General features: G+C 40.7%; 1 protein-coding gene across 9 annotated transcripts in view; it reads left to right on the top strand.

Annotated features, from left to right (window-relative positions):
- Positions 1 to 12373, top strand: part of Pam (peptidylglycine alpha-amidating monooxygenase) — a 273258-nt gene that overhangs the window by 216970 nt on the left and 43915 nt on the right. For 5 of the 9 annotated variants that reach the window (XM_052192590.1, XM_052192587.1, XM_052192592.1 and 2 more), the window contains exon 15: positions 9595 to 9912. The exons of the other annotated variants lie outside the window; for them this stretch is intronic. In XM_052192590.1, coding sequence (XP_052048550.1) covers positions 9595 to 9912 — 318 coding nt within the window. The remainder of the gene's footprint in view (positions 1 to 9594; positions 9913 to 12373) is intronic. 9 annotated transcript variants of the gene reach the window in all.

Below are 12373 nucleotides of genomic sequence, written 5' to 3'. Positions count from 1 at the left end.
GCAACCACTTACAGTGACTGTGGGTGAAGGAGATGAGAACCAACCAGCTGTCTGAAAGGAAACAATGTTGAGATCTTCCCAAGGAGATGTGCACACACTCCAAGACCTCTTGCATGTCGCGGCTGACGCTTTTGGAAATCTTATGCATGTTTTCTAAGTTTTCCTTGGTTCATCTTACAGTTGTTTGCTGTACCAGAGGTATCGCCTAAGGTTTCTGTCAACTATATTTAGGAACAAAAGCTTACTTGCCTCAAGCAAGAATCTATCCAAGTATATTTAGAAGTTTTGGAACTGTATCACTATCCTTAAAATTCAGAGTACAGATGTCGCCTGGGAATGATGTTGCTTGTAGCAGAGGCTCTGAGCTTTCCTCTACTCGAGACAGAGATGAGAGCTTGGATGTATGGTCCAAGCACATCTTCACAGTGATGCATTTCCCTCTGGACAGCATTTACTTTGCTGCAGAAAGGACCTTAGACACGTTTTAGTCAGTTTGCTTAAAACTCTCCTCATCGGAGTCTTTGCCCTCATATAATCAATCCTTCCATCCAAAAAGGTCAGAATGAGCTGCTGTGATCCCAGGGCAGGGAGAATTTGACAAAACTACAGTTTGTACAGGGAAAACACACCATGACCCTAGACAGTTAAAGGTCACACCTATGAAACAGAAAAATTTTGCAGTGGTTTCATGCTAGCAAAAAAAAAAAAAAAAAGAATTACCGTTGGCGCATTTTATCAGATAAGCAAAACTCAAGGACCAGAGATGCAAGTTAAAAGCCTAACAGTAGAGAGCTTCCTGAAGTAAGAGCTGGTAAACTGTGTAGAAGTGAGACGCACCCAGAGTGGTGGCTAAAATGTATATTTCTTTGCCTTGTTCAGAATAAGACGTTCCTTTGATCTCCTTACAAAGTACGCATGATTTTAATATCATCCTAGCTGATTCCAAGAATTCTCAACACCATTTGGCCCGATTTTAAATACATTACAGCTCCTGTATGTGGTCTCATTGGCTAAAATGTATCAGTTTGTTTTGATTGATGAGCTGTGCACAAGTCTTTATATATTGAACTCATCTATCAAATACAATTCTAAATACCTCCAAGCCTCTGGGAAGCTGACTGAATGTTATTTAGAACTGGTTCCTTAATAACAAAATGGGCAGATGTGAATGGTCATTTATCACGTGGCTAAGCCTTCCCATATAGATCTGTGTGCATAGTAATCACAAAAACCTCCTATTTGATATGTCTCAACTATCTCCTGTAATAAGATTCGCTTTATTTGTGAGCTGGACATCGTGATCCCATGTTTATTTCTGTGCAGCTAGAGAGTAAATATTGGGAGTTAATCACAAGTAAACAATCAATAAAACAAATCAAATTTAACCCTCAGTCAGTATGACAGAATCACAAAGCAAAATATTAAACTCTTTTTTTAAAAAAAAAAAAAAAAAAAAGCTCCCTTTTTTCCATTCCACATATCCTTCTCATTAATTAAATATCTAACATGTTATTATTGGCTTGGTCACTTGGCATATCTTGTCAGTGCTTAAATTGCCAATGCACTACATATTCTCCCTGAGCACCATAGAAATCATGGGCTAGTCATGGCAGCTGTCGGCTCTTTATAATTAGCCCTAGTGACTCCTGTGAGGAATGGTCATTTATGTACTAGAAAATCACAGAGCTCCTTAGTCATTTTAATTTTTTTATAGTTTTATTTCTTTACTGTGTGTATGAGTGCTTTGCTTGCATGTATGTGATTGTACAACATGTGTGCAGTATCCACCAAGGCCGGCAGTGAAGTTACAGATGGTTGGGGGCTACCATGCGGGCACTGGGGAGTGATCCTGGGTCTTCTCCAAGAGCAGTCAGCCCTGGCGAGTGCTGAAACATCTCTCCAACCCCTGCTTCTGGTCATCCTTTTGAGGGAAACCATCTGCCACAGTTCAGATTTTGCATTCTCTGAACGCTAAAGGAAGTTGGGATTTTTATCCAATTATTTTTATTTAAAAAAAGCCTCATATAGCAAATTTATTATTTTCTTCTCTTATCTTTTCCAATTTTGCCTCTTTTTTTTTCAGACAGATGTCATTCTGTACTCCAGAATGGCCAGAAAGATATGTAGTGCATACTGACCTAGTAATCCCCCAGCCTCCACCTGCTGAGACTGATTTCAGGTGTGAACCACCACATCTGGTCTCAGGGGTCATTCTCCCCCCTTTCTCCCTCCCCTCTATGCACTTTCATTTATTTTAGTTTATTCTCACCATGTTCTTGGAACATGAGAAATTTTTATCTTTGAACAAGAGAAATTCCTTTCAAGGAACAGGGAATAGTCAATGGTTCCTACTAAATAGAAAAATAAGCATAACTGTTCCCTTAAGTAGTTAATGCAAGTGCACACTTGGAAACAGTTTTATCAGTAGTGTTTACACATGTGTGCACTGTGTATTCCCCTTTTCTCAGTGCATTAGTTGCTACTCTAATTGTGTTTTCCAAATATCGAATGTACCCCGACATATTAACACCAGAGACCCACGTATGCCTCTCATAAGATTCAAACTGCTAGTGGGTGTCGGAAGAAGAAATGGAACCTCTCAGCAGTATAAAACTATCAAGGAAATAATTCGTCTCTACTGATACAGAAGCGAAGGGCAGAATCTTCCACTAATTACTCTCCATTCCAGAATCATTGACTGGGCGCGCCCATGACAGGAATACTAGGCATATGGTGATGGATGGGGAAAAGGACGTTATTTCTTTATTGACATTTATATATTATAATTTCTACTTTTCTGGAGATAATTTAAATATGTAGAAACCATTTTAGCACTTCGTGTACAATTTGATCATGTGTGGAAAGTTATCTTGACAGTGGTGAGGAAAACCAAAACCAAGGAGGAAAGCAATGTCTTCTTCTGCTCTCATAACAACTAACCAGGCATTACCTTTTTTTTTTCTATATTCTTTGTTTACATTCTGAATGCTTTCCCCTTTCCCAGTCCCCCCCCCCCAGGCATTACCTTTTAGTTCAGTTTTATGAAATTACTGTTGTGAATATGCACCAATTAGTTTACAAGATAATAAGGATAGGTTGAAACAAGGAGAAAGTGACTTCACTAAAAAGCAAATCTGGCTTATGAACTAGAAAGAAAGATAATTTAAAAAAAAAAATTATGTGAGTACTTTACCTGTATGTACACCTACACACCAGAAGAGGGCACCAGATCATGTTATAGATGGCTGTGAGCCACCATGTGGTTGCTGGGGATTGAACTCAGGACCTCTGGAAGAGCGGTCAGTTCTCTTAACCACCAAGCCATGTCTCCAGCCCAAAAGAGTAATTTTGATGGCAGATTGGAAGTAAATCTATAAGTAAGGGACTCATGGTCACTACAGGCAAGAGAAAGGATCCTGGATCCAAAACAATGAACAGTTTAGATGGTCTGTTTATTAGTTTTGTTACTGTAACAAAATGCCCTAAGATATATAACTCTATTTTAAAAGAAGGTTATTTTGCTCACATTCTGGATGGCAGGTAACCTCCATCTGCTGCTAATAAACTTTTTTCTATAGAATTCTGAGATGTTATAAGGTAATCTAATAAGTTCCAACCTTATTAACAGTTAATAAATAGGAATAATGTTTGACCTTAACCACTTAGGAGACAGAAGCGTATCCAGCTGTCGGTAGAATGGAACTCAGTTAAGACTGGACCCATGGCTCCAGTCCCATATGTAGCATAGAATGGCCTTGTCTGACATCAGTTGAGAGTAGAGGCCCTTGGTCCTTTGAAGTCTCAATGCCCCAGTGTAGGTGAATGCCAGGGCAGGAAAGTGGGAGTGGGTGGTAGGGTTGGGGAGCACCTCATAGAAGCAGGGGGAGGGGGTATGGGATAGGGTGTTTTCAGAGAGGAAACCATGAAAGTGGATAACACTTGAAATATAAATTAAGAAAATATATAATAATAATAATATAATAATTATTATTATTATCATTATAAAGATTTAGAATACTTAACTTCCTATCATTTGGGCATGATAGAATTGCCTTCAGCTTCCAGACCTAGAATAAGGGAAATAATAATAGCTATGTCACAGGGATGAAATGTATTAAAAATATGAGGCAGTCAGCAACCTTATGAGGTCATGCTAACCGGAAACGCAGTGGTCACTGCTACTTGTAAGATTGTTATCTGTTAGCCTCAGATATCATAACAAACAGCTTTCCTATGATTGTCCACAGCTTTCCTAGCATAAATATTAATGACATGCTCTACCTTACCCAAAGTATCCCAGCTGGGGAAATTAATTATGTGGTTACCTTAGGAGAGAGTCTCAGAATATAACTAGAGAAAACTGCTCAGAAATGCACAGGTTGATGGAGGTAGGAGAGGGTATCTGTGGACCGTAATGCAGAGGCTCTAACACAGTAAAGCTCTCACAAGCCAGCTAGAGTGAAAGGTTCAGCTTCGCAATAGGTTTCAAGCCCAGCCCAGGATTGGAAGGACAGTGAACAACCTTTCTCTCAGCATGGCAACCAGAGGATCATGGGAATTCCTGATGAGTACTTCTGGTCAGGAAGCAAAAGATGTCCATAAATGGTGTAAGTTGAACTTTGTGGTCACTAGAGCGAGAAGGGAAAAATCAATGTTTTGGATTGAGGGGATAATTATGGAAAAAAATATAAAAATGGAAAAAATAAAAATAATTCAATTTCAGACATGTTAACTTTCTAATATCAGGGAAAACAGTATCAAAATAGAAATTCTCAGAATGTGGGATTTTTTAAAAACGTTTTTGAAAAGTGTGTGTGTGTGTGTGTGTGTGTGTGTGTGTGCTAGCTATTTTGAAAAGTGTGTGTGTACTAGTGTGTTTGCTAGTACTTTGCTGGAACAAGCAAAAGTGCAGATCTAGGTGTGATTTACCTGGAGATGAGAGCTTTAGCAGCAAGTGACTAAGATCACTGGGTATGCAAGGGAAATGACCAGTGTGGACCTTGAGATATGACAACATTTTCATATGTTGTGTACACAGACGAAAAACAGAAAGCAAAGATGACTAGAAGAAATTTGTATAGAACACCATGAAAAGAGGTTCCAATAAATGGCTGCCTACATACCACAGACAAGCCACAGCGACACATTTGCTGCCTTTGACCTCTTGATGAGCTCATGCAGAAGTCACACAGTGGTGGAGTAGGAACTGAATATGTCTGCCTGCACCTTAGCAAGGGAAGGGGACAGGAGGAAGGACATGTAACAGAGGTCTCTTACGTCCATGTGGTGCATATTGGCTATTTATTGTCATTTAGTTAGAAGTAAGGGCAATTCAAACATGGCTCAGGTATACATGACACATGACTAAGACTCATTAGCCCTGGGTCGGCAGAGGCGCTAGTGTTGAACATTGCACTTGTAGCACATTGTCATTATCAAAGAAGTTTCTTTGGGTCATGTTGGATCATTTAGTAGAAGCAGAAAGGTGTAAGTGTGTGAGGGTTAAGAGTATGGGGAATATACCCAATGGGCTCTTAAGGAAGTGTGGCTCCACCCATCACAAACAAGGCAGCAGAGGGAGAGCAAATTCAACACCATGTTGACAGAAGAGGAGCGTCACCAAGTCTCTCCTCCATGACCATTCAAGCCTTCAGTGAAGCAGAGCATAGTGTACTTGAGTAGTTGCCTCTTCATGCAGACCAATGGAACAGAAGACCCAGAAACAACCTGTCTTCTTTAGGGTTTTACTGCTGTGAACAGAAACCATGACCAAGGCAAGTCTTATAAAGGACAACATTTAATTGGGTCTGGCTTACAGATTCAGAGATTCAGTCCATTATCATCAAGGTGGGAGCATGGCAGCATCTAGGCAGGCATGGTGCAGGCAGAGCTGAGAGTTCTGCATCTTCATCTGAAGGCTGCTAGTGGAAGACTTGCTTCTAGGAAGCTAGGACAAGGGCCTTAAAGCCCAAGCCCACAGTGACACATCTACTCCAACAAGGCCACACCTATTCGTATAAGGCCACACCTCCAAATAATGCTACTCCCTGGACTAAGCATATATAAACCATCACACAGCCCTACAATAAAACAACCCACCTGTAAATGTTTAAATCCTTTCAGATTATTCCTTGAAAGCTTTATACATGTATAGAGTCTACTTTAGCATATTTCCTTCAGTTTCATATCTCACTTCCTTTGGGCCCCTTCCTTTTTCCACTCCACCCTCCATTCCTCATGGTTTTTTTTAAAGAGGCACTGAATTTAATTAGAAGTGTTGACATGGCCATAGGTGTGATGTTACTAGCTGGAACATGGCCAACATAGCAATGGCTGCATCACTGAAGAACAAATTTGCCTTCTCCTGCCCCCCATGCCAGTAACTACCAATAGCTCCTCATCTACAGATGTGGACCTCATGAGCCCTCCCCATCAAGGTCAACAGTTAGGGATCACTCTTGGGGAGTAGCCGCAACTGCTCCGAGTTCCTAAGTGCAGTGATCATGACCATGAGATCCTTCCCGTCTCAAAGCAGCCCTCCCCGTTCTCTGTCTCTCACATTCCAGCTTCTGCCTCTTCTGTAATGACCTTTGAACCATGGAGCAGGCACTGCAGATGACACATTTATGGAGAACACTCAGCAGTCACAATTATCAGCCTTTGGGCCAGTTATGGGTCTCTGCACTAACCACTGCCCTCTGGAGGCATCACTGACCTGTGGGCATGGATATGTCCTTGCTCCTTCAGAAGCCTGCATACCACCTTCTGCTTGACCCACCATCTCACCACCCCTCTCCGGGTAGGGATCCTAGATTCACCACCATCTCCTCGAGTACCTACTGCCTGGGGAGGATTTCTGGCACTCTAAAGGCTAGGACACAGAGAACTTGCCAGTTCAGAGCCAGCTTGATGGTTCTATGTCACATAATAGAAGTGGATAGTGTCTTGAACAATACGGTCTTCCCATCTAATTCTGGTGAGCAACCAAGAATGGGACAAGAGCCTCTATTGCTTTGGAGGGCCTCGGAGGACCTGCCGGGCCCACAGTTCATGGGGATGTATCTCTTACCACATTCTGGGATTTTTGTTTAATAATCTATGACTTCTACAAGCAGCACTAACACCCCATGCATGGTATCTCATTTGAAGCCCTTAAAAATTATGTTTCTTAATTAACTTACAAAGTAGTGAGTTTCGATACAGCCTTTTCATGTGTCCTTAGTTTTATCTAGCCCTCCCCATCGATGCTCTCCCTTCTATCTCCCAAGCCCTATCCTCTCTTAAACAGTCACCTTTTTATACAAGGGTGTCGTGTCAAAAAGATGCATCGGAGTCTCTTTAATAAATGGTGTTGGGAAATCTGGATGGCAATATGTAGAATTAAACTAGGACCATTTTCTTATCCAAATCAATTGAAAGTGGATCAAGGATGAGAAATTCTGAAAATGGCAAAGGAAAACTTGAGGGGAACACTTCAGTGTATAGACGTAGGCATTGGCATTCTGCAGAGGACTCCGGCAGCTAGAGAACTAATAGTGGCCATTGATGATTGGGGTTCCATTAAACAGTTTCTGCACAGCAAAATAAAATAAAATAAAATATAAAATAAAATAAAACCTGCAGAGTAGAAAAGTGTAAACAATAGGAGAAAATCATTCCAGCCAGTTTCTTCTGTTTATATCTCGTCCCTGCTAATATGCTCATCAGACCTATTTCCTAAGTTGAGATCTTAATAAGTCTAAGAGAAATGGCTGCCATTTCAAGATCCCATCTCGCCAGAAGCATCCCAGATAGGGAGAGAGAAAGAAAAAGGAAGAGAGAGAGAGAGAGAAAGAGACTGGCTGATCAAGGTCTTCCATAACAATTTGGGAGATAGTGAGACAGCCATCTAGTGGTCTCTGGAGCTGTGTTTTCACACTTCAGTGAAGCCAGTGTGCAACCAAGCCTATCACGTTGGTTTAACATTTTGCTTTCCTAACCAGAAGATGATTTTAAATGACTAGTTCAACGGAACAGCGGCATTCCACATTTGCTATCTTAGGACAGCTTTTAGACTCTGATGAGGCTGAGGAAGGACTGAAAAGTCCCTTCCTCAGAATGCCATTGCTTCAGGTATGAAATTATGTGTACTTTCTGTTCTTGAAATAACATTGTGCTTTATTTCCTGTGTTCAGAAACACAATGTATTTGCAGAAGCACAATGAACTGCTTATACTTTGTGAGACAAAGGACTGCAACTGACATGGATTAACTTCTGGAAGGCAGAGTGTGTCTGTGACCTAACCAGTTTGGTTGAGTCATTGTTTGCTTTGTTTCCTTTAAAGAGATTGCGCCATTATTTAGTAACTCATTTCTGATTGAAGATTTCTCCTGGGATAGGTTGATTTCCTAGGTAAGAAGTGCAAACCTACTTTGAATTGTTGAGCCAAGATTATTTGTAACTATATCAAATGTGTTTGCCTAAGTTTGGAAAGACTTTGTATCCCCTTGCACAAATGTCTTAAATACTCATCAGTGGCTTGCATCATAGCTAAACCATTAATGGCTTTTTGTCTCCTCCTGGCCATGAAAATGGTTTACAAATGTTAGCATTGGTGCTGTAGAGGTAATTGGACATAACCAATCGGAATCTGGAATCAAGGTTTCCTAGTAGCTAAGCTGTGGAGTAAGTTAAAACCTGGAGTTGCCAGGGATCTTCATGTGTTATTTTATGATCACAGAGCAGACATCATGGGTTTGACCACGTAAATGGTGATGACTACAGCATTGTGTGTGTGGGTTTTCATTTGGTATCGTATCTAACCACAGTTTATACATGGTTTGTTTTCATAAAATCAAAGTTTGTTCTTTAATACAGTCACAGGAAACATTCAGTGCTGACACAGCTAATCATTCTCAAGGTTATTTTTCTTTTACGGTCTTTGTTTCCCACTGTTTCTAAAGGGATTATTATATAAAAAACAGTTCTGGAGATTCCTCACTTCTTGCTTGAGAGGAACAATTGGACTACTTATGGTGCTACTAGGGAAACTATAAAACCACCTTCCCAGTTGCCACATATGCATGTCTGATATAGTGATTAAGTTTCACATATATTGTTGAAAAAAGCACTTGATGTCCAGCAGCTTATGAATTAATAGATTTTTAACAAATTTAAATTGTTTGGTTGTGGTGATAGCCTTCTCTAGTGCATCCGTGGCTATCTTATTGACAGTTTCCTAAATTCTTAATTTCCATATCAGTTCATGTATTCTGTGAAAGCCAGTGTTTAAAACAGGACATGTAATCACATGTGAATTACTTTGCTTTATTTCTACGAATCTGCCAATGGTCACAGTGTGGGAAATAGCAGGGAGAAGATGATATATAAATGAAACGTAAAAATATGCTTCCAGTGTTAAGTCCTCTCTCCACTTCTCTCTGTCCCTTCCTCTGTCCCTCCCATCCCTTCGTCCCTCCTATACAAGAAAGTGTGAGAACAACCTTGCTTCTCTCACTGTCACAATCAAGACTTGATGTTTCTAAGGCACCAGGTTTTATAAATTTTATTGTCTTATAAACACTTTGTGTCTTTCTTTCTTTTTCCCCCCACAGGTGATTTCTATTCACTGCTTTCCAAGCTGCTAGGAGAGAGGGAAGATGTTGTTCATGTGCACAAATATAATCCTACAGAAAAGACAGAATCTGGGTCAGACCTGGTAGCTGAGATTGCAAATGTAGTCCAGAAAAAGGACCTTGGTCGGTCTGACGGCAGAGAGGGAGCCGGGCATGAGGAAGGGGGTAACGCTATCCTAGTCAGAGACAGGATCCACAAATTCCACAGGCTAGAGTCAACTTTGAGGCCAGCTGAGAGCAGAGCTTTCTCGTTCCAGCAGCCTTGGGAAGGTCCTTGGGAACCGGAACCCTCAGGAGGTGCGTCCAGGGTTTCTTTTATGCAATAAAGTATGAAACACTGCAATCCACATTAGCAAAATCTGAAGGGAATAAAGCTTAATAGGTAGCAAAACGAACCAATAGAAAAGCCTTATTGGAACAAGCATGACTCGGATTTGAGCTGTCCAATACCACGTTGTGTTTTGAAAAGATTTTTTTCTTTTATTTTTGTGTTAGTCCAGTACTGCACAAAGTCAACATTTATCCAGTCAGTCCATTCAAAGTAGGACCACATTTGAGTCATTTCAGGAAGAATGATATGTGAAATTCAGGGTAATAAATGAACATTTTTCCTTTGGCTCAATGGGAAGAAATTGACATTTCCAAAGCTCACGTATAAATACCAGTGTATATAGTGCATACACTGTCTTCTCCAGTAATTAATGTCCTCTCAAAGGAATCAAATACCCTCAACATTTTCACCCAATTGATTTGTAAAAGAAAACCATTTTTGTGACTGATTTCTTAAGTTCCATTATCCGATGCTATCTTAATTGAAACTCCAGTATACGTTTCTGAAGGGAATCTCCAGTAAGTCAATAATTATAAGATTCATCTTTATTTCTAGCCAGGATTGGCTTCCATAATTAGAGAACAATACCTTATTCCCTTCAGGTTTCTGTACCAGCACATGATAGATGCCTCATCTGCGTCGTTAATGATGCTGTGGCCTCGGTGACATTGATTGTGTTTTGTGTGACTTGCTAATGTGGAAAGTCAACTAATAAAGCATGCCAGGGGGATCTCTAAGACAGCAGCAGATATTCGAGCATGGCAGATGTCCATGCGTGGGCTCGGATGGCATGGGCTGCCGGCTTGATGTTTTCAAATTCAGCTTTGCAGGAAGCCATGAATTATTCAACACCCAGCTGGTTTTTATTTATAATTGAAAAAAAATTAGCATGCAGCGCCTTTGCTTACATGGAGGTTCCAAGTATTGTCCATGGGGACTGGCCTAATGGTCTGTACGAGGTGTTAAGTGGAGTCTTCACTTTCAACTCCTCATATCTTAACAGGCTCTAACGGGCTCCAATTTTGTCTAATAAAACTGTTTCTCGAGAGGTGATCCTGGGACTGACTCTTCTTGCTTGAGAATTACCTAAGGTGTTTAAGAAAAACCTAACTTCTGTATCCTATCAAAGAACAAGTGAACTGATCTCTAGGGGGCACAGTGACAGTTGTGCAGTTTAGTGTCTCTACCCATCTGGTAACACACAAGGGTCTGTGTGAGCCTCTGTGTTAAGAATGCAGATAGGTGAAAGGCCTCCTGCCAACTGTAATTCTGTTCACACAGTGCATGTAGCATGCGACAGTCCATCACTTAGCTTTTCATTCCCAATTCTGAGATACCTTGGACACTTTCTATCACCATGCGTGACAATGGACAAACCAGCATTCAGGGACTGAAAAAAAAAATGTTTCCGTGGTTCAGAGCAAATAGGACTCTTGCAAAGGCCCTGGGTTGGATTCTGAGTACCAACATGGTAGCTTATAGCTACCTGTAACTCCAGGGCCAGGTGATCCTACACCTCTTCTAGTCTCTCCGGGTACCAGGCACCCATTCAGTGCCCATAAGCACCCACAGGCCATCATGTATACATATTTTAAAAGAATACTCTGTATTTCTGAAGTCTTAGTTTTTCTAAGAATGAAATCTTCAAAGGGAGAAAATACTTCTCCCCACCCCCACCCAGCATCATTTGCTATTCCCTGAGCTAGTCGTGAGTCAGAGCTCAGAAGAAATTTCCTCTGAAGATCTCACCAGGGAAGTTTTTCTTCCTCTCATAAATGTGGGTAAATGTCACTACATTTAATGAGTCATTGAGTATTAGGCAGCACAGCTCCCAACTGGCGAAAGAACTGTATGTGCACTTTCTCTCTGAATCTGCTTGTTTTTATGTCATTTCACCATTCTAACTCCAAATTTGTTAAAAACTGAGTACAAAATAGTAAAATTCAGACTTGTTGAGGCTACTTGTAAATGCCCTTTTCCTAGACCTCTCTCCTGTTTGCTATTATAGGATGCACCGGGCCATAACAAATAATGTTTGTTCAGGTGTCATTTCATTCTATCAGTGAGAGGAAGCTGGATTCTGCAGCGGGCTTCCATTTTTTTTTTTTCCAAAAAGAAAGGAGGAAGTTTTGCACATATAATGACCTTATAACAGTATTAATCTAATATATATGCCTGTCACTGGGATGGGCAAGTAGAATAAATAAGATAGATAACCTGCTATTGTTTCTCTTCTGCCCTTTTGTCACTCCACACAAAACCGAGTGGCCGTAATGGTCTTAGAAGAATTAGCTCTCTTCTTTATGTGCCTCATTTGCTAGATGGAACTTTATTAGCTGCAAAGAAGAAAGTTGATTTTTATGTGGCACTGATGAAGCAAAGACACAAGGCTATTTGGTCACTTAGCATTCTAGCATGGAGTCATTC

Source organism: Apodemus sylvaticus, chromosome 9 (assembly GCF_947179515.1).
Source record: "Apodemus sylvaticus chromosome 9, mApoSyl1.1, whole genome shotgun sequence".
Classification (NCBI taxonomy): Eukaryota; Metazoa; Chordata; class Mammalia; order Rodentia; family Muridae; genus Apodemus; species Apodemus sylvaticus.
The sequence above is the reverse complement of the archived record's forward strand: the minus strand, read 5'-3'. Positions and strand labels throughout refer to the sequence as shown.